The 22,689-nt window shown below is 39.6% G+C and overlaps 5 protein-coding genes across 5 annotated transcripts in view; all 5 read left to right on the top strand.

Annotated features, from left to right (window-relative positions):
• The first annotated feature begins 1,987 nt into the window (after window positions 1-1,987).
• LOC122779575 (olfactory receptor 6C4-like) overlaps window positions 1,988-22,689 on the top strand; it is a 21,629-nt gene continuing 927 nt past the window's right edge. Inside the window, exon 1 of the mRNA XM_044042058.1 lies at window positions 1,988-2,858. Coding sequence (XP_043897993.1) covers window positions 2,048-2,858 — 811 coding nt within the window. The 5' untranslated portion in view covers window positions 1,988-2,047. The remainder of the gene's footprint in view (window positions 2,859-22,689) is intronic.
• LOC122779564 (olfactory receptor 6C4-like) lies at window positions 3,018-20,461 on the top strand. The gene is made up of 2 exons (XM_044042044.1): window positions 3,018-3,921; window positions 19,618-20,461. The coding sequence occupies exons 1-2, from the start codon at window positions 3,265-3,267 to the stop codon at window positions 20,059-20,061; spliced, it is 1,101 nt and encodes a 366-aa protein (XP_043897979.1). The 5' UTR covers window positions 3,018-3,264; the 3' UTR covers window positions 20,062-20,461.
• Window positions 6,097-7,152, top strand: LOC122779574 (olfactory receptor 6C4-like). The gene has a single exon (XM_044042056.1). It carries the CDS (start codon window positions 6,158-6,160, stop codon window positions 7,139-7,141), a length of 984 nt encoding a protein of 327 aa, XP_043897991.1. The 5' UTR covers window positions 6,097-6,157; the 3' UTR covers window positions 7,142-7,152.
• LOC122779571 (olfactory receptor 6C4-like) overlaps window positions 11,092-22,689 on the top strand; it is an 18,167-nt gene continuing 6,569 nt past the window's right edge. Inside the window, exon 1 of the mRNA XM_044042053.1 lies at window positions 11,092-11,846. Coding sequence (XP_043897988.1) covers window positions 11,182-11,846 — 665 coding nt within the window. The 5' untranslated portion in view covers window positions 11,092-11,181. The remainder of the gene's footprint in view (window positions 11,847-22,689) is intronic.
• Window positions 15,989-17,471, top strand: LOC122779566 (olfactory receptor 8G1-like). Its single transcript, XM_044042047.1, has one exon. It carries the CDS (start codon window positions 16,079-16,081, stop codon window positions 17,057-17,059), a length of 981 nt encoding a protein of 326 aa, XP_043897982.1. The 5' UTR covers window positions 15,989-16,078; the 3' UTR covers window positions 17,060-17,471.

Raw genomic sequence — 22,689 nt, 5'->3', positions numbered from 1 at the left:
AAAAAGTGACTTAACATGATAATCATCTCCCATCTTGACTATTGCAACGCCCTGCTCACAGGCCGCCTGACCTGTGCTGTGAAACTGCTACTGATGGTCCAGAATGCTGCGGCATGCCTGGTCTTCAATCAGCCTAAAAGGGCATATGCAGTCCCTCTGTTCATTGAGCTCTACTGGCTCCCCTTAGCCGCCCTTTTCAAATTCAAATCACTGATGCTGGCCTACAAATTGCTTCATGGGTCTGCTCCCACCTACTTAAATGCTCTCCTAAAGGCTTATGTTACCCCTCGACTAGTCTGTTCATCAAAGGATTGTTGTCTGGCGGTGCCAACACCACAGACACAACAATCCAGACTCTTTTCATGTGTTGTTCCATGCTGGTGGAATGACCTACCAAGCGCTACCAGATCAGGTCGTCCATCTTCAAGAAGCTCTTGAAAACCCAACTCTTCCAAGAGCATCTTCTGTCCTAGCACTTACCTTACCCCCTCCCCTGCACTTGGCTCCACCTCGGCACTCTCACCCTCTATCAGTCCACTGTTCCTATCTAGTGGAGTTCTCCAAGACTACTTCTATTTAGCTTATTTCTCTTTTGTAAATAACTTTAGATAAAGGACCCGGTTCGAGCCCGGGTTGGAACAAGAGCCTTATTGCATGGAGTCGGCATATTCTTGACGTGTGTGCATGGGTTGTCTGCAGTTTCTCCGGCTTCCTCTCACAGTCTAAAAACATGCAATATGGGGATTAGGTAAATTGGTCACTCTAAATTGATTGTGGCTAGAAAACAAAGGTTTGCCCAGTGGAAGTCAGCCACAGAGGCTTTGTGGGACAAGGCTGCTTAAGGACTTGGGAATTCGAGGCCAAGCCCAACACAACATGTCACAAAATGTATAAAATGATCCCGCAACATGACAGGCGTGATGTGAAAGGTGCAAAGCGATGCCAAGAGTCTTGGGTGAATGCAGCATTACACTCTGTATGAATGACAATCGTCCTCCTCACATGCAACATGACTTTGTCACTTTGAGCAGAAATACTCCATGAAACACGTGACTAACATTATCTAGAAGAATACTCACCAATGCTATATGCTGCAAGTAACAAAAGCTAATTCAAACAAAGTAGACATTTACAAGGATGTGCCTTGAGATTCAGACTCAGAAACTAAACACAGACTTTTTTGTATTCTTTTCTGCCTTAGTCCAGCACCAAATCAGAACATGCTTGACCACAACATGGTTGCCAGTATAACTTCTGCTCCAGTGATACATAAGCAGTTTGGATTGCATCTGTAATATGTCGCTAAAACAAAACCAAACATCAGTCACATAATATACTATATTTATGTCTTCTTCTTCATCAAGTTTAGTGTTTTACAACAGTTGGTATCTGTAATATTACATCACTGCCCCCACTTGCTTCTGGATTTTCACTTCTGTTTTGGTTGTCCCTCTCCTTATTTGATAGTCATTACAAATTTCAAATTGTGCAAAAATAGTAGAAACTAATCTCCAAGAAATGCAGGTAATAAGAAATTTAAAGTCTTGTTTATTTTGGTCTGATATGTGTTTGGAAAATATAGGATCATACCACAATTAGTAGGTCAATAATACATTGTGCAGTTCATAGTGTTTAGGCTGGGATTGGGTCAGGCAACCTATTGAAAGATTAATATTTGTGCGTCTTGTCTATATTTGATTGTGTCCAGAATGTTTTCTATCACCTAAATTGAGTTAACAGTCATTTACTGCTGTACTATTCTTCTTGTGATCCATGAGAAAACAAACAAAAACATGTTTTCAAAGTGCACAATGACCTCTTTGAATACCTGAAACAGCTGCAATTGGTAATTGAGTTTTGTGATGCTTGCATGTAGACTCAAGGGATCAGGCCGTCACCGTATCTGTCACAAACAGAGGAGCTTGTCATGTCTTCTTTAATAAAACGGCGCAAGAGAGAAACAAACTCACTTTTTAACATCGCACATTGGTGTTCTCCACATCAGTCCTTGTGTGTTGGAGATTTTAACACAGCCAAGAATTCAACAATGGACTTATTCAACTCCGCTCTTGGCAAAAACATCACCTTTGTGCGTCCTGGATATTTTATAATAAGTGGATTCATTGGAATACCTAATGCCATGTATTACTATATCTTTCTCTTTTTTGTTTATATTATTTCAGTGGTGGGAAACACAGTTGTGATGACTGTAATTTACTTGGATCATAATCTGTGGACTCCAAAATATATAGTAGTTTTTAACCTGGCCTTTACAGACCTGTTTGGTACCACTGCTTTGGTGCCAAAGGTCCTTGACCTCTTCCTGTTTAACAATAACCGCATATCCTACAGCCACTGCTTTACATTCCTTTTCTTCTGCTATGCCACTCTGATGATGCAGATTCTTAATCTGATTGCACTCTCCTATGACAGACTGATTGCTATTACTTACCCACTGCACTATCAAGTGAAAGTGACTCACAGGTTAATGTTTTCTTTAATTGCTTCTTTTTGGCTCTTTGCCATTGCTATGTGCCTCACGGCAGTCGGCCTCCTCACAAGACTGTCCTTCTGTAAGTCTTCTGTGGTTGTTAACAGCTATTTCTGTGACCATGGTCAGATATACCGACAGGCTTGCAATGACAAAACACCCTCACATGTCTTTTCTACATTTCTATATGTTATTCTTCTTTGGCTTCCATTGAGTTTCATCTTGGGTACTTACGTGTGTATTATCATTGCTTTGACTAGAGTGGCAACAGCTCAGGAAAGAGTGAAGGCCCTTAAAACCTGCACCGGTCATATTTCACTGGTGGCCATCTATTTCATTCCAGTATTAATCTCATCTACCATGCAAAATCTTGATTCAAATTCCAGAATTATTAACCTTTCTCTGACCTCTGTATTTCCTCCCATGTTAAACCCAATTGTTTATGTTCTGCAGACACAAGAAATAAAAACATCACTGAGAAAGCTTTTAAAGATCACAAAACAATCCAAGATAATGGTGAGGAAATGACTGATTACATGATCATTTCTTTCTACATATAAACAGTAAGCAGTATAAACAGTAACAGTAAAATAGTAAAACCAATGATGCAATGATGAATACAAGATTTTAAAATAATTTAGTACTCTTTCTGTGATCCATAAGAAAACAAACAAATGTGTTTTCAAAGTGCACTATGTACTATGTCTACACTATGCATGTAGACTCAAGGGATCAGGCCGTCACCGTGTGTGTCACAAACAGAGGAGCTTGTCATGTCTTCTTTAAAACGGAGCAAGAGAGAAACAAACTCACTTTGTAACAGAGCACATTGGTGTTCTCCACATCAGTCCTTGTGCGTTGGAGATTTGAACACCAACAAGAATTTAACAATGGACTTATTCAACTCCGCTCTTGGCAAAAACATCACCTTTGTGCGTCCTGCATATTTTATAATAAGTGGATTCATTGGAATACCTAATGTCATTTATTACTATATCTTTCTCTTTTTTGTTTATATTATTTCAGTGGTGGGAAACACAGTTGTGATGACTGTAATTTACTTGGATCATAATCTGTGGACTCCAAAATATATAGTAGTTTTTAACCTGGCCTTTGTAGACCTGTTTGGTACCACTGCTTTGGTGCCAAAGGTCCTTGACCTCTTCCTGTTTAACAATAACCGCATATCCTACAGCGACTGCTTGACATTCCTTTTCTTCTGCTATGTCACCCTGTCGATGCAGGTTCTTAATCTGATTGCACTCTCCTATGACAGACTGATTGCTATTACTTACCCACTGCACTATCAAGTGAGAGTGACTCACAGGTTCATGTTTTCATTGATTGCTTCTTTTTGGCTCTTTGCCATTTTTTTGACTCTCCTGTTAGTCGGCCTCCTCACAAGACTGTCCTTCTGTAAGTCTTCTGTGGTTGTAAACAGTTATTTCTGTGACCATGGTCAGATATACAGACAGGCTTGCAATGACATAACACCCACAAGTGTCTATATTTTATTTGTAATAGTTATTCATCTTTGGTTTCCATTGAGTTTCATCTTGGGTACTTACGTGTGTATTATCATTGCTTTGACTAGAGTGGCAACCGCTCAGGAAAGAGTGAAGGCCCTTAAAACCTGCACAGGTCATATTTCACTGGTGGCCATCTATTTCATTCCAATATTAATCACATTTACATTGGGAGGAAATATTCATCCAAATAGCAGGATTATTAACCTTTCTCTAACGTCTGTATTTCCTCCCATGTTGAACCCAATAGTTTATGTTCTGCAGACACAAGAAATAAAAACATCACTGAGAAAGCTTTTAAAGATCACAATACAATCCAAGATTACCGTGAAGAAAGTTCTGATTAGATGACCATATCTGTCTATTTATATAAACATAAACAGTATAATGAGTAACAGTAAAGTAGTTAAACCAATGATGCATTTACTATTTTAAATAATTTACTACTAATGTTTTGATATGAATGAGCTCATACATGGTATTTTTTGTTGATATTGCTCAGCTAACACTTGAAAAGATCAATGATGAAATGTATGGTATGTACAACACAGTCATAGGACCAGTTTTCTGCTAACTGATTTTATTTGTACCTCCTCTGTTTATGTGATGACTGCAGTTACATTAGATACAGCAAACGATTTAAGGTCCGTTAATGTCTCTTCATGCAGTCCACTTGGAATATATTTCATGACTTAAGACTTACAAAAAGTTGATTTTGTATTTGTAGTGTCATTTAATTTTGAATGAATAAACATGAAAATTTTTTGCTGATCAAATGTTTTTTTAATGGTTATTGACACCATTTTGTGGCTTATTATTATTTTGGTTCTGTTTGGAAAATAATATCATTCATATGTTGTATCTGTAAAGCTCTGTCAAGATATGTCATCATACCTGACTGAGGGAGATCTAAACATTGTAAGAATGAGAAACACACTGAGAATTGTATGGAGCTGACAGATTAGTGTGAAATCATTTTGAAAATGTTTGAATCTAACAGACATTTATTTTCAATTAATAGTTACACACTGCAACATGTACACACACATTGTTTTATAAAATGTGTTGAAAGTGTCATAGCTGCGTACAAAACAGTGATAATATAATATAAGTAAACAGTGAAACTCTCCACTCCAGTTTACTAGTAGACTACACACCAACGCTATATGCTGCAGGTAAAAAAGTTAATTCAAGCAAAGTAGACATTGACAAGGATGTGCCTTGACATTCAGACTCAAAAACTAAACACAGACTTTTTGCTTCTTTTCTGCCTTAGTCCAGCACCAAATCAGAACATGCTTGACCACAGCATGGTTGCCAGTATAACGTCTGCTCCAGTGATACATAAGCAGTTTGGATTGCATTTGTAATATATCACCAAACAAAACCTTACATCAGTCACATGATAATTTACTATATTTATGTCTTCTTCTTCTTCTTCTTCTTCTTAATTAACTTTGGTGTTTTACAACAGTTGGTATCTGTGTTATTACATCACTGCCCCCATTTACTTCTGGCTTTTCAACTTCTTTTTTGGTTGTCCCTCTACTTATTTGATAGTCATTACATATTTGAAACTGTGCAAAAATGGTAGAAATTAATCTCCAAGAAATGCAGGTATTCAGAAACTTAAAGTCTTGGCCAATTTGGTCTGATATGTGTTTGGAAAATATAGGATCATACCACAATTAGCAGGTCAATAATACATTGTTTAGTTCATAGTGTTTAGGCTGGGATTGGGTCAGGCAACCTATTGAATGATTAATATTTGTCCATCTTGTCTATATTTGATTGTGTCCAGAATGTTTTCTGTCATGTAAATTGAGTTGACGGTCATTTACTGCTGTACTATTCTTCTTGTAATCCATGAGAAAATAAACAAAAACATGTTTTCAAAGTGCACAATGACCTCTTTGAATACCTGAAACAGCTGCAATCGGTAATTGAGTTTTGTGATGTTTGCATGTAGACTCAAGGGATCAGGCCGTCACTGTATCTGTCACAAACAGAGGAGCTTGTCATGTCTTCTTTAATAAAACGGAGCAAGAGAGAAACTAACTCACTTTGTAACAGAGCACATTGGTGTTCTCTACATCAGTCCTTGTGTGTTGGAGATTTGAACACCAACAAGAATTTAACAATGGACTTATTCAACTCCGCTCTTGGCAAAAACATCACCTTTGTGCGTCCTGCATATTTTATAATAAGTGGATTCATTGGAATACCTAATGCCATGTTTTACTATATCTTTCTCTTTTTTGTTTATGTTATTGCAGTGGTGGGAAACACAGTTGTGATGACTGTAATTTACTTGGATCATAATCTGTGGACTCCAAAATATATTGTAGTTTTTAATCTGGCCTTTACAGACCTGTTTGGTACCACTGCTTTGGTGCCAAAGGTCCTTGACCTCTTCCTGTTTAACAATAACTACATATCCTACAATGACTGCTTGACATTCCTTTTCTTCTGCTATGTCGCTGTAATAATGCAGATTCTTAATCTGATTGCACTCTCCTATGACAGACTGATTGCTATCATTTTCCCACTGCACTATCAAGTGAGAGTGACTCACAGGTTCATGTTTTCTTTGATTACTTTTTTTTGGCTCTTTGCCATAACTGTGATGCTCTTGATAGTCGGCCTCCTCACAAGACTGTCCTTCTGTAAGTCTTCTGTGGTTGTTAACAGCTATTTCTGTGACCATACTCCACTATACTCACAGGCTTGCAATGACAAAACCCCCACATACGTCTTAGCTGTATTTCTAAGAGTTATTCTTCTTTGGCTTCCATTGTGTTTCATCTTGGGTACTTACGTGTGTATTATCATTGCTTTGACTAGAGTGGCAACAGCTCAGGAAAGAGTGAAGGCCCTTAAAACCTGCACAGGTCATATTTCACTGGTGGCCATCTATTTCATTCCAATACTAATCTCAACTACCATGCAAAATATTCATCCAAATTCCAGGATCATTAACCATTCTCTGACCTCTATATTTCCTCCCATGTTGAACCCAATTGTTTATGTTCTGCAGACACAAGAAATAAGAACATCACTGAGAAAGCTTTTAAAGATCACAAAACGATCCAAGAGTACCGTGAGGAAAGTACTGATTAGATGACCATTTCTGTCTGTGTGTGTGTATATATATATATATATATGTATATGTATATGTATATGTATATGTATATATATGTGTGTGTATATGTATATATATGTGTGTATTTTTATATATATATATATATATATATATATATATATATATATATATATATATATATATATATATATATATATATACATATAAACGTTAAGAGTAAAGTAGTGAAACCAATGATGCATTTACTATTTCATATAATTTACTTTCAATGTTTTGACATGAATCAGATCATACATGGTATTTTTTGTTGATATTGCTCAGCTAATATCTGAAAAGATCAATGATGAAATTTATGGTATGTACAACACAGTCATAGGACCAGTTTTCTGCTAACTGATTTTATTTGTACCTCCTGTGTTTGTGTGATGACTGCAGTTACATTAGATACAACAACCTATTTCAGTTGTTCTGTTAATGTCTCTTCATGCAGTACACTTGGAATATATTTCATGATTTAAGACTTACAAAAAGGTGTTTTTGTATTTGTTGTGTCATTTAATTTTGAATTAATAAACATGCAAGATATATGCTGATCAAATGTTTTTTAATGGTTATTGACACCATTTTGTGGCTTATTATCATTATTATGGTTCTGTTTGGTATGTAAGCTCATTCGTATGTTGTGTCCTTCTGTAAAGCTCTGTCAATATATGCCATCATACCTGACTGAGGGAGATCTAAACACAGTAAGACTGAGAAACACAGTGAGAATTGTATGAAGCTGACAGATTAGTGTGAAATCATTTTGACAATGTTTGAATCTAACAGACATTAATTTTCAATTAATAGTTACACACTGCAACATTTAGACACACATTGTTCTATAAAATATGTGGAAAGCTTCATAAGTGTGTACAAAACAGTGATAATATCAATGCATTCTACAGTATCATATTAAAGAGACACCAAGCCTCATTACTGACCTAAAAAGTGACTTAACATGATAATCATCTCCCATCTTGACTATTGCAACGCCCTGCTCACAGGCCTCCTGACCTGTGCTGTGAAACTGCTACTGATGGTCCAGAGCGCTGCGGCGTGCCTGGTCTTCAATCAGCCTAAAAGGGCACATGTCACCCCTCTGTTCATTGAGCTCCACTGGCTACCCTTAGCTGCCCTCGTCAAATTCAATTCACTGATGCTAGCCTACAAAGTGCTTCATGGGTCTGCTCCCACCTACTTAAATGCTCTCCTCAAGGCTTATGTTACCCGTCGACTACTCTGTTCATCAAAGGATTGTCATCTGGCGGTGCCAACACGCTACCAGATCAGTTGCTTCCATCTTCAAGAAGCTCTTGAAAACCCAGAAGCTCTTGAAAACCCAGAGCATCTTCTGTCCTAGCACTTACCTCACCCCCTCCCCTGCACTTGGATCCACCTCGGCACTCTCACCCTCTATCAGTCCACTGTTCCTATCGAGTGGAGTTCTCCAAGACTACTTCTATGTAGCTTATTCCTCTTGTGTAAGTCACTTAGGATAAAAGACCCGTGTTCGAGCCCAGGTTGGAACAAGGGCCTTACTGCATGGAGTTGGCATATTCTCGGTGTGTATGGATGGGTTGTCTAAGCGTTCTCTGGCTTCTATGGGGATTAGGTAAATTGGTCACTCTTTATTCACCGTGGCTAGAAAACCAAGGTTTGCCCAGTGGAAGTCGGCTGCAGAGGCTTTGTGGGACAAGCAACGATCAGGCTGCTTAAGGTCTTGGGAATTCGAGGCTAAGCCCAAACCCCAAGCCATCAAATCCCTCTCACATGCAGGCAAGCTGATGGCTCTGGGTGAAGAGGAGAGATGCCACCTGGGCTCCAAAATAGCCTCCTTGATACAGAAGGGCTAAGAGCTGAGGGGGGCACATCTGGGACACCAGGTGTTGCAGATGAGCCTTCTGGAGGTGTTGTGGGCCTGTCACCGAAACACCAGAGAAGGAGGGTGCCCACCCGATGACCCCCATGAGGCCCCGAACCCTTCTGTCCCATAAACAATACCATGACTCCTACCCGGAAACCCCTCGGATGCCTGCTCCAACCCACCTCACACCTCGAGTGCAAATCACTAAGGGATTGTACAACCTAGTCCTAATACAGAACTGACAGAACTTCATTAGTAGACAGTGTTAATAGTGCCCTACCTCACTGGCAAAGCATGGCGTGCCTATGTGGCAATGGACATGGAACATACCATGGATTATGAGTGGGTGAAGGAAGTCATATTCAACAAGTACGAGATCACTGGAGGAGCTTCCATGAACCCGAGGTCAGGCCTGGAGAAACTCCATGTTAACTGTACACCCACCTCAAGTATTTGTTCCAAAAGTGGATTTGACCAGCAAAAAGGTTGCTTGAAGAGGTCAAGCACCAGACATCCAAGTCTGGGTGAGGAAGCACAACCCTCAAGATGGCCAGAGGGCGGCAGAACGGGTGGAGAACTTCATGTTGCTAGGCGGAGCAACAAGAACTTCCGGGTTGTATTCCATCCAAGGCCTGTGGCAAGAGGTATGTCTGAGGGTTTTGAGAGTGGTCTAAAGACAAGCAAGCCTATTAGGATGTCTTCCCAAAACATTTTTACCCCAGTCAGGCCCAGAGAGGTGTCTGAGGTGAAGCCTTTTAAGTCAGACTGTCCGAATAAAAGCAGACAAACTTCCCCTGTCCTAGGTAATGGGAACGATACCGGTGCCCAGTTAGACACAGGAAGACACTAGTAGAGCCACCGTTGAGATTCTCCAGATGATGTCACATACTTGCCAGCGACCAGACTCAGCTCATAATGGAGGGATAAACTTAGGATTTTTGTGTGGACACTCGGAGTTCTATGGCACTATATCTGTTGTGGAAACATCTGCAGAGAAGAAACTGCCGTCTTGTGTGGTTTCATAACATCAGCAAAAACAACACTGTTTAATTTGGGAGCTCCGTATCGAGCCTGTCATGCAAAAGAATCTTTGTAAGTGGTTCTCCTCCATATGGAGCTCCCGAAGTAAACAGCAAAGCTCTCCAAGTTATGTCCGGCTATGGATGATGTTTTGAAACCTCACATCACGGTGGTTTCTTCTCTGCAGATGATTCCACAATAATGTTTTGGTTGATGGTGAAAAGAAATGCAGTTTACTAGTAGACTACACACCAATGCTATATGCTGCAGGTAACAAAAGTTAATTCGAGCAAAGTAGACATTGACAAGGATGTGCCTTGAGATTCAGACTCAGAAACTAAACACAGACTTTTTGCTTCTTTTCTGTCTTAGTCCAGCACCAAATCAGAACATGCTTGACCACAGCATGGTTGCCAGTATAACTTCTGCTCCAGTGATTCACAAGCAGTTTGGATTGCATCTGTAATATATCGCTAAAACAAAACCTAACATCAGACACATGATAATTTACTATATTTATGTTTTCTTCTTCATCATCAACTTTGGTGTTTTACAAGAGTTGGTATCCGTGTTATTTGCAAAAATGGTAGAAATTAATCTCCAGGGAATGCAGGTATTAAGAAACTTAAAGTCTTGGCCATTTTGGTCTGATATGTGTTTGGAAAATATAGGATCATACCACAATTAGGAGGTCAATAATACATTGTTTAGTTCATAGTGTTTAGGCTGGGATTGGGTCAGGCAACCTATTGACTAATAATATTCGTCCATCTTGTCTATATTTGATTGTGTCCAGAATGCATTCCATCGCGTAAATTGAGTTTAGGGCCATTTACTACTGTACTATTCTTCTTGTGATCCACAAGAAAACAAACAAAAACATGTTTTCAAAGTGCACAATGACCTCTTTGCATACCTGAAACAGCTGCAATCGGTAATTGAGTTTTGTGATGCTTGCATGAAAACTCAAGGGATCAGGCCGTCACCGTATCTGTCACAAACAGAGGAGCTTGTCATGTCTTCTTTAATAAAACGGAGCAAGAGAGAAACAAACTCACTTTGTAACAGAGCACATTGGTGTTCTCCACATCAGTCCTTGTGTGTTGGAGATTTGAACACCAACAAGAATTTAACAATGGACTTATTCAACTCTGCTCTTGGCAAAAACATCACCTTTGTGCGTCCTGCATATTTTATAATAAGTGGATTCATTGGAATACCTAATGCCATGTATTACTATATCGTTCTCTTTTTTGTTTATATTATTTCAGTGGTGGGAAACACAGTTGTGATGACTGTAATTTACTTGGATCATAATCTGTGGACTCCAAAATATATAGTAGTTTTTAACCTGGCCTTTGCAGACCTGTTTGGTACCACTGCTTTGGTGCCAAAGGTCCTTGACCTCTTCCTGTTTAACAATAACCGCATATCCTACAGCGACTGCTTGACATTCCTTTTCTTCTGCTATGTCGCTGTATTAATGCAGGTTCTTAATCTGATTGCACTCTCCTATGACAGACTGATTGCTATAATTTTCCCACTGCACTATCAAGTGAGAGTGACTCACAGGTTCATGTTTTCTTTGATTGCTTCTTTTTGGCTCTTTGCCATAACTGTGATGCTTGTGATAGTCGGCCTCCTCACAAGACTGTCCTTCTGTAAGTCTTCTGTGGTTGTTAACAGTTATTTCTGTGACCATGGTCCGCTATACTCACAGGCTTGCAATGACAAAACACCCACAAGTGTCTTTGCTGTATTTCTAATAGTTATTCTGTTTTGGTTTCCATTGAGTTTCATCTTGGGTACTTACGTGTGTATTGTCATTGCTTTGACTAGAGTGGCAACAGCTCAGGAAAGAGTGAAGGCCTTTAAAACCTGCACAGCTCATATTTCACTGGTGGCCATCTATTTCATTCCAATACTAATCTCAACTACCATGCAAAATATTCATCCAAATTCAAGGATCATTTACCATTCTCTGACCTCTGTATTTCCTCCCATGTTGAACCCAATTGTTTATGTTCTGCAGACACAAGAAATAAAAACATCACTGAGAAAGCTTTTAAAGATCACAAAACAATCCAAGTGTACCGTGAGGAAAGTACTGATTAGATGACCATTTCTGTCTATATATATATAAACGTAAACAGTATAAAGAGTAAGAGTAAAGTAGTGAAACCAATGATGCATTTACTATTTCATATAATTTACTATCAATGTTTTGACATGAATCAGATCATACATGGTGTTTTTTGTTGATATTGCTCAGCTAATACCTGGAAAAAAAACAGTCATAGGACCAGTTTTCTGCTAACTGATTTTATTTGTACCTCCTGTGTTTGTGTGATGACTGCAGTTACATTAGATACAACAAACTATTTCAGTTGTTCTGTTAATGTCTCTTCATGCAGTCAACTTGGAATATATTTCATGATTTAAGACTTACAAAAAGGTGATTTTGTATTTGCAGTGTCATTTAATTTTGAAAGAATAAACATGAAAGATATATGCTGATCAAATGTTTTTTAATGGTTATTGACACAATTTTGTGGCTTATTATTATTATTATTATGGCTATGATTGGTATGTAACATCATTCATCTGTAAAGCTCTGTCAAGATATGCCATCATACCTGACTGAGGGAGCTCTAAACACAGTAAGACTGAGAAACACAGTGAGAATAGTATGAAGCTGACAGATTAGTGTGAAATCATTTTGACAATGTTTGAATCTAACAGACATTTATTTTCAATAAATAGTTACACACTGCAACATTTACACACACATTGTTTTATAAAACGTGTTGAAAGATTCATAGCTGCGTACAAAACAGTGATAATGTGCTGCATCAATGCATTTTACAGTAACTTATTAAAGAGACACCAAGCCTGATTACTGACTAAAAAGTGACTTAACACGATAATCATCTCCCATCTTGACTATAGAAATGCCCTGCTCACAGGCCTCCTGACCTGTGCTGTGAAACCGCTACTGATGGTCCAGAATGCTGCGGCGTGCCTGGTCTTCAATCAGCCTAAAAGGGCACATGTAATCCCTGTGTTCATTGAGCTCCACTGGCTACCCTTAGCTGCCCTCGTCAATTCAAATCACTGATGCTAGCCTACAAAGTGCTTCATGGGTCTGCTCCCATCTACTTAAATGCTCTTCTCAAGGCTTATGTTACCCGTCGACTACTCTGTTCATCAAAGGATTGTCATCTGGTGGTGCCAACACGCTACCAGATCAGTTGCGTCCATCTTCAAGAAGCTCTTGAAAACCCAGAGCATCTTCTGTCCTAGCACTTACCTCACCCCCTCCCCTGCACTTGGATCCACCTCGGCACTCTCACCCTCTATCAGTCCACTGTTCCTATCTAGTGGAGTTCTCCAAGACTACTTCTATGTAGCTTATTCCTCTTGTGTAAGTCACTTTGGATAAAAGACCCGGGTTCGAGCCCAGGTTGGAACAAGGGCCTTACTGCATGGAGTTGGCATATTCTCGGTGTGTATGCATGGGTTGTCTAAGGGTTCTCTGGCTTCTATGGGGATTAGGTAAATTGGTCACTCTTTATTCACCGTGGCTAGAAAACCAAGGTTTGCCCAGTGGAAGTCGGCTGCAGAGGCTTTGTGGGACAAGCAACGATCAGGCTGCTTAAGGATTTGGGAATTCGAGGCTAAGCCCAAACCCCAAGCCATCAAATCCCTCTCACATGCAGGTAAGCTGATGGCTCTGGGTGAAGAGGAGGGATGCCACCTGGGCTCCAAAATAGCCTCCTTGGTACAGAAGGGCTAAGAGCTGAGGGGGGCATTCAGTCTTGTCAATCTCGACAAGACTGAATTTCTTTTTCTCCCAGGAAAGGGCTCTCCCACCACAGATCTAACCATCACCCTTGACAACTCTGTGGTAACTCCTTCTCACACCGCAAGGAACCTGGGTGTGACACTTGACGACCATCTCTCCCTCACTGCCAACATTGCTGCAACAGCTAGATCTTGCAGATACATGTTGCACAACATCCGAAGGATTCGGCCTCTCCTAACCCAGAAGGCGGCACAGGTTCTGGTCCAGGCTCTTGTCATCTCACGCTTGGATTACTGCAACTCCCTCCTGGCTGGTCTTCCTGCATGCGCTATACGACCTCTGCAACTCATCCAGAATGCGGCAGCTCGACTGGTCTTCAATTTACCAAAATTCTCCCACACTACACCCCTCCTCCGCTCCCTTCACTGGCTTCCGGTAGCTGCTCGCATCCGCTTCAAGACTCTAGTGCTTGCGTTCCATGCTACAAACGGATCCGGTCCAGCCTACATCCAGGACATGATCAAAACCTACACCCCAGCCCGCCCACTCCGCTCTGCATCGACAAACCGGCTTGCTGCTCCCTCACTGAGAGGATCACAGAGGCACTCGCAGAACTCGAGACTGTTCACTGTCCTCGCTCCCAAATGGTGGAACGATCTCCCCATCGACATCCGGACAGCTGAAAGCCTCCACATCTTCCGACGCCGACTAAAAACACATTTGTTCCGACTCTACCTCGACTAAGACGACAAAAAAAAAATAAAAAAAATAATATATATATATATTGCACTTATGACTAGCACTTCATAGTTTGTTCTACTTGAAGCTCTTACTTACTTCTAGCTCTTATTTGTACCCAAATGTTTAAATGCACTTTTGTAAGTCGCTTTGGATAAAAGCGTCTGCTAAATGACATGTAATGTAATGTAATGTAATGGGCATGTCTGGGACACCAGGTGTTGCCGATGAGCCTTCTGGATGTGTTGTGGGCCTGTCACCGAAACACCAGAGAAGGAGGGTGCCCACCCGATGACCCCCATGAGGCCCCGAACCCTTCTGTCCCATAAACAATACCATGACTCCTACCCGGAAACCCCTCGGATGCCTGCTCCAACCCACCTCACACCTCGAGTGCAAATCACTAAGGGATTGTACAACCTAGTCCTAATACAGAACTGACAGAACTTCATTAGTAGACAGTGTTAATAGTGCCCTACCTCACTGGCAAAGCATGGCGTGCCTTGAGGGCAATGGACATGGAACATGTCATGGATTATGAGTGGGTGAAGAAAGCCATATTCAACAAGTACGAGATCACTGGAGGAGCTTCTTTAAACCGAGGTCGGGCCTGGAGAAACTCCATGTTAACTGTACACCCACCTCAAGTATTTGTTCCAAAAGTGGATTTGACCAGCAAAAAGATTCAGACTCAGAAACCAAACACAGACTTTTTGCTTCTTTTCTGCCTTAGTCCAGCACCAAATCAGAACATGCTTGACCACAGCATGGTTGCCAGTATAACTTCTGTTCCAGTGATACATAAGCAGTTTGGTTTGCATCTGTAATATGTCGCTAAAACAAAACCTAACATCAGACACATGATAATTTACTATATTTATGTTTTCTTCTTCATCAACTTTGGTGTTTTACAACAGTTGGTATCCGTGTTATTTGCAAAAATGGTAGAAACTAATCTCCAGGGAATGCAGGTATTAAGAAACTTAAAGTCTTGGCCATTTTGGTCTGATATGTGTTTGGAAAATATAGAATCATACCACAATTAGGAGGTCAATAATACATTGTTCAGTTCATAGTGTTTAGGCTGGGATTGGGTCAGGCAACCTATTGACTAATAATATTCGTCCATCTTATCTATATTTGATTGTGTCCAGAATGCATTCCATCGCGTAAATTGAGTTAACGGTCATTTACTACTGTACTATTCTTCTTGTGATCCATGAGAAAACAAACAAAAACATGTTTTCAAAGTGCACAATGACCTCTTTGAATACCTGAAACAGCTGCAATCGGTAATTGAGTTTTGTGATGCTTGCATGTAGACTCAAGGGATCAGGCCGTCACCGTGTCACAAACAGAGGAGCTTGTCATGTCTTCTTTAATAAAACGGAGCAAGAGAGAAACAAACTCACTTTTTAACAGAGCACATTGGTGTTCTCCACATCAGTCCTTGTGCGTTCGAGATTTGAACGCTGACAAGAATTTAACAATGGACTTATACAACTCCGCTCTTGGCAAAAATATCACCTTTGTGCGTCCTGCATATTTTATAATAAGTGGATTCATTGGAATACCTAATGTCATTTATTACTATATCTTTCTCTTTTTTGTTTATATTATTTCAGTGGTGGGAAACACAGTTGTGATGACTGTAATTTACTTGGATCATAATCTGTGGACTCCAAAATATATAGTAGTTTTTAACCTGGCCTTTACAGACCTGTTTGGTAGCACTGCTTTGGTGCCAAAGGTCCTTGACCTCTTCCTGTTTAACACGAACCACATATCCCACAGCGACTGCTTGACATATCTTTTCTTCTGCTATGTCACCCTGATAATGCAGTGTCTTAATCTGATTGCACTCTCCTATGACAGACTGATTGCTATTATTTTCCCACTGCACTATCAAGTGAGAGTGACTCACAGGTTCATGTTTTCTTTGATTGCTTCTTTTTGGTTCTTTGACATAACTGTGATGCTTGTGATAGTCGGCCTCCTCACAAGACTGTCCTTCTGTAAGTCTTCTGTGGTTGTTAACAGCTATTTCTGTGACCATAGGCCGCTATACTCACAGGCTTGCAATGACAATACACCCTCCCGTGTCTTTGCTTTATTTCTATTTGTTATTCTTCTTTGGCTTCCGTTGAGTTTCATCTTGGGTACTTACGTGTGTATTATCATTGCTTTGACTAGAGTGGCAACCGCTCAGGAAAGAGTGAAGGCCCTTAAAACCTGCACAGGTCATATTTCACTGGTGGCCATCTATTTCATTCCAATATCAATCTCATCTACCATGCAAAATATTCATCCAAATTCCAGGATCATTAACCATTCTCTGACCTCTGTATTTCCTCCCATGTTAAACCCAATTGTTTATGTTCTGCAGACACAAGAAATCAAAACATCACTGAGAAAGCTTTTAAAGATCACAAAACAATCCAGGATTACCGTCAAAGTACTGATTAGATGACCATATCTGTCTATATATAAAAACGTAAACAGTATAAAGAGTAACATTAAAGTAGTAAAACCAATGATGCATTTACTATTTTAAATAATTTACTACTAATGTTTTGACATGAATCAGATCATACATGGTATTTTTTGTTGCTATTGCTCAGCTAATACCTGAAAAGATCAATGATGAAATTTATGGTATGTACAACACAGTCATAGGACCAGTTTTCTGCTAACTGATTTTATTTGTATCTCCTGTGTTTGTGTGATGACTGCAGTTACATTAGATACAATAAACTATTCCAGGTCTGTTAATGTCTCTTCATGCAGTCCACTTGGAATATATTTCATGATTTAGGACTTACAAAAAGGTGATTTTGTATTTGTAGTATCATTTAATTTTGAATGAATAAACATGAAAGATATATGCTGATCAAATGTTTTTTAATGGTTATTGACGCCATTTTGTGGCTTATAATAATAATAATAATAATAATGATAATAGTAATAATAATAACAATTGTTATTATTATTATTATTATTATTATTGTTATTATTGTTCTGATTGGTATGTAACATCATTCATCTGTAAAGCTCTGTCAAGATATGCCATCATACCTGAGTGAGGGAGATCTAAACACTGTAAGACTGAGAAACACAGTGAGAATTGTATGGAGCTGACAGATTAGTGTGAAATCATTTTGACAGTGTTTGAATCTTACAAATATTTATTTTCAATAAATAGTTACACACTGCAACCTTTACACACACATTGTTTTATAAAATGTGTTGAAAGCTTCATAAGTAAGTACAAAACAGTGATAATATGCTGCATCAATGCATTCTCAAGTATTAAATATTAAAGAGACACCAAGCCTGTCATGCAAAAGAATCGTTGGAAGTGGTTCTCATCCATATGGAGCTCCCGAATTAAACATCGAAACTCTCCAAGTTGTTTCCGGCTACGGAATATGTTTTGAAACACATCACGGTGGTTTCTTCTCTGCAGATGATTCACAACATGTAGTGCAACAATGTTTTGGTTGATGGTGAAAAGAAATGCAGTTTACTAGTAGACTACACACCAACGCTTTATGCTGCAGGTAACAAAAGCTAATTAGAGCAAAGTGGACATTGACAAGGATGTACCTTGAGATTCAGACTCAGAAACTAAACACAGACTTTGTGCTTATTTTCTGTCTCAGTCCAGCAACAAATCAGAACATGCTTGACCACAGCATGGTTGCCAGTATAACGTCTGCTCCAGTGATAACATAAGCAGTTTGGATTGCATCTGTAATATGTCGCTAAAACAAAACCTAACATCAGTCACATGATAATTTACTATATTTATGTCTTCTTCTTCATCAACTTTGGTGTTTTACAACAGTTGGTATCTGTATTATTACATCACTGCCCCCATTTACTTCTGGATTTTCAGCTTCTTTTTTGGTTGTCCCTCTCCTTATGTGATAGTCATTACACATTTGAAACTGTGCAAAAATGGTAGACATTAATCTCCAGGAAATGCAGGTATTAAGAAACATAAAGTCTTGGCCATTTTGTTCTGATATGTGTTGTTTGGAAAATATAGGATCATACCACAATTAGGAGGTCAATAATACATTGTGTAGTTCATAGTGTTTAGGCTGGGATTGGGTCAGGCAACCTATTGAATGATTAATATTTGTCCATCTTTTCTATCACGTAAATTGAGTTAACGGTCATTTACTGCTGTACTATTCTTCTTGTGATTCACGAGAAAACAAACAAAAACATGTTTTCAAAGTGCCCAATGACCTCTTTGAATACCTGAAACAGCTGCAATCGGTAATTGAGTTTTGTGATGCTTGCATGTAGACTCAAGGGATCAGGCCGTCACCGTATCTGTCACAAACAGAGGAGCTTGTCATGTCTACTTTAATAAAACGGAGCAAGAGAGAAACTAACTCACTTTTTAACAGAGCACATTGGTGTTCTCCACATCAGTCCTTGTGCGTTGGAGATTTGAACACCAACAAGAATTTAACAATGGACTTATTCAACTCCGTTCTTGGCAAAAATATCACCTTTGTGCGTCCTGCATATTTTATAATAAGTGGATTCATTGGAATACCTAAGGCAATGTATTACTATATCTTTCTCTTTTTTGTTTACATTATTTCAGTGGTGGGAAACACAGTTGTGTTGACTGTAATTTACTTGGATCATAATCTGTGGACTCCAAAATATATAGTAGTTTTTAACCTGGCCTTTGCAGACCTGTTTGGTACCACTGCTTTGGTGCCAAAGGTCCTTGACCTCTTCCTGTTTAACAATAACCACATATCCTACAGCGACTGCTTGACATTCCTTTTCTTCTGCTATGTCGCTCTGACAATGCAGGTTCTTAATCTGATTGCACTCTCTTATGACAGACTGATTGCTATTATTTTCCCACTGCACTATCAAGTGAGAGTGACTCACAGGTTTATGTTTTCTTTGATTGCTTCTTTTTGGCTCTTTGCCATAGCTGTGTGCCTCACGGCGGTCGGCCTCCTCACAAGACTGTCCTTCTGTAAGTCTTCTGTGGTTGTTAACAGCTATTTCTGTGACCATAGGCCCCTATACTCACAGGCTTGCAATGACAATACACCCTCACGTGTCTTTGCTTTATTTCTATTTGTTATTCTTCTTTGGCTTCCGTTGAGTTTCATCTTGGGTACTTACGTGTGTATTGTCATTGCTTTGACTAGAGTGGCAACAGCTCAGGAAAGAGTGAAGGCCCTTAAAACCTGCACAGCTCATATTTCACTGGTGGCCATCTATTTCATTCCAATATTAATCTCAGCTACCATGCAAAATATTCATCCAAATGACCGGATCATTAACCATTCTCTGACCTTTGTATTTCCTCCCATGTTAAACCCAATTGTTTATGTTCTGCAGACACAAGAAATCAAAACATCACTGAGAAAGCTTTTAAAGATCACAAAACAATCCAAGATTACCGTGAGGAAAGTACTGATTAGATGACCATTTCTGTCTTTATATAAAAACGTAAACAGTATAAAGAGTAACATTAAAGTAGTAAAACCAATGATGCATTTACTATTTAAAATAATTTACTACTAATTTTTTGACATGAATCAGATCATACATGGTATTTGTTGCTATTTCTCAGCTAATACCTGAAATGATCAATGATGAAATTTATGGTATGTACAACACAGTCATAAGACCAGTTTTCTGCTAACTGATTTTATTTGTATCTCCTGTGTTTGTGTGATGACTGCAGTTACATTAGATACAACAAACTATTCCAGGTCTGTTAATGTCTCTTCATGCAGTCCACTTGGAATGTAATTTCATGATTTAGGACTTACAAAAAGGTGATTTTGTATTTGTAGTATCATTTAATTTTGAATGAATAAACATGAACGATATATGCTGATCAAATGTTTTTTAATGGTTATTGATGCAATTTTGTGGCTGATAATAATACTAATAATTATTATTATTATTATTAGTATTATTAGTGTTATTATTATTATTGTTGTTATTATTATGGTTCTGTTTGATATGTAATATCATTTGTATGTTGTGTCCGTCATCTGTAAAGCTCTGTCATGATATGCCATCAAACCTGACTGAGGGAGATCTAAACACAGTAAGAATGAGAAACACAGTGAGAATTGTATGGAGCTGACAGATTAGTGTGAAATCATTTTGACAATGTTTGAATCTAACAGACATTTATTTTCAATAGTTACACACTGCAACATTTAGACACATTGTTTTATAAAATGTGTTGAAACCTTCATAGCTGCGTACAAAATAGTGATAATATGCTGCATCAATGCATTCTACAGTAACATATTAAAGACACACCAAGCCTCATTACTGACCTAAAAATTGACTTAACATGATAATGATCTCCTATCTTGACTATTGCAACGCTCACAGGCCTCCTGACCTGTACTTTGAAAATGCTACCGATGGCCCAGAACGCTGCAGCGTGCAGCTCCTATCTAGTGGAGTTCTGCAAGACTACTTCTATGTAGCTTATTCCTCTTTTGTAAGTCACTTTGGATAAAAGACCTGGGTTCGTGCCTTACTGCATGGAGTTGGCATATTCTCGGTGTGTGTGCATGGCTGTTCTGGCAGACAGGGCTGTGCCAAGGAGAGCTGAGGAGGGCACATCTGGGATACCAGGTGTTGCCGTTGAGCCTTCTGGAGGGGTTGAGGGCCTGTCAGCGAAACCAGAGAAGGAGGTTGCCCGCCCGATGACCCCCATGGGGCCTTGAACCCTTCTGTCCCATAAACAATACCATGACTCCTACCCGGAAACCCCTCAGATGCCTGCTCCAACCCACCTCACACCTCAAGAGTGCAAATCACTAAGGGATTGTACAACCTAGTCCTAATACAGAACTGACATAACTTCTTTAGTAGACAGTGTTAATAGTGCCCTACCTCAATGGCAAAGCATGGAGTGCCTATGTGGCAATGGACATGGAACATACCATGGATTATGAGTGGGTGAAGGAAGCCATATTCAACAAGTACGAGATCACTGGAGGAGCTTCCATGAACCCGAGGTCAGGCCTGGAGAAACTCCATGTTAACTGTACACCCACCTCAGGGATTTGTTCCAAAAGTGGATTAGATCAACAAAAAGGTTGGTTGAAGAGGTCAAGCACCAGATATCCAAGTCTGGGTGAGGAAGCACAACCCTTAGGATGGCCAGAGGGCGGCAGAACGGATGGAGAACTTCATGTTGCTAGGCGGAGCAACAAGAACTTCCAGCTTGTATTCCATCCAAGGCCTGTGGCAAGAGGTAGCTCTGAGGGTTGTGAGTGGTCTAAAGACAAGCAAGCCTATTAGGATGTGTGCCTAAAATATTTTTACCCCAGTCAGGCCCAGAGAGGTGTCTGAGGTGAAGCCTTTTAAGTCAGACTGTCCTAATAGAAAGCCAAAGCATTCAAGCCATAGCTGTGTCCCGCTACCAGAAGAGGGGGATACAGGCTTGGTGAGAAGCCGACAAACTTCGCCTGTCCTAGTTAATGGGAACAATACCGGTGCCCTGTTAGACACAGGAAGACACTAGTACAGCCACTGTTGAGATTCTCCAGATGATGTCACATACTTGCCAGCGACCAGACTCAGCTCATAATGGAGGGGTAAACCTATGATTTTTTTTGTGGACACTCAGAGTTCTATGGCACTACATCTCTTGTCTGCAGAGAAGAAGCTGCCGTCTTGTGTGTTTTCATAACACCAGCTTTGTATCGAGCCTGTCATGCAAAAGAATCGTTGGAGGTGGTTCTCAAGTTGTGTCTGGCTATGGATGATGTTTTGAAACCTCACATAACGGTGGTTTCTTCTCTGCAGACGATTCCACAACAATGTTTTGGTTGATGGTGAAAAGAAATGCAGTTTACTAGTAGACTACACACCAATGCTATATGCTGCAGGTAACAAAATTTAATTCAAGCAAAGTACAGAGAAACAAACTCACTTTGTAACAGAGCACATTGGTGTTCTCCACATCAGTCCTTGTACGTTGGAGATTTGAACACCAACAAGAATTTAACAATGGACTTATTCAACTCCGCTCTTGGTAAAAACATCACCTTTGTGCGTCCTGCATATTTTATAATA

Source organism: Solea senegalensis, linkage group LG13 (assembly GCF_019176455.1).
Source record: "Solea senegalensis isolate Sse05_10M linkage group LG13, IFAPA_SoseM_1, whole genome shotgun sequence".
Taxonomy (NCBI): domain Eukaryota; kingdom Metazoa; phylum Chordata; class Actinopteri; order Pleuronectiformes; family Soleidae; genus Solea; species Solea senegalensis.
The sequence above is the reverse complement of the archived record's forward strand: the minus strand, read 5'-3'. Positions and strand labels throughout refer to the sequence as shown.

Bases quoted from the DNA above. Each gene is read 5' to 3' on its own strand.
- LOC122779574 (XM_044042056.1), top strand. From the start codon at position 6,158: ATGGACTTATTCAACTCCGCTCTTGGCAAAAACATCACCTTTGTGCGT.
- LOC122779566 (XM_044042047.1), top strand. From the start codon at position 16,079: ATGGACTTATACAACTCCGCTCTTGGCAAAAATATCACCTTTGTGCGT.
- LOC122779564 (XM_044042044.1), top strand. From the start codon at position 3,265: ATGTCTTCTTTAAAACGGAGCAAGAGAGAAACAAACTCACTTTGTAAC. The intron at 3,922-19,617 runs GTTGTAAACAGT...AAGTCTTCTGTG, and splicing joins CCTTCTGTAAGTCTTCTGTG to GTTGTTAACAGCTATTTCTG.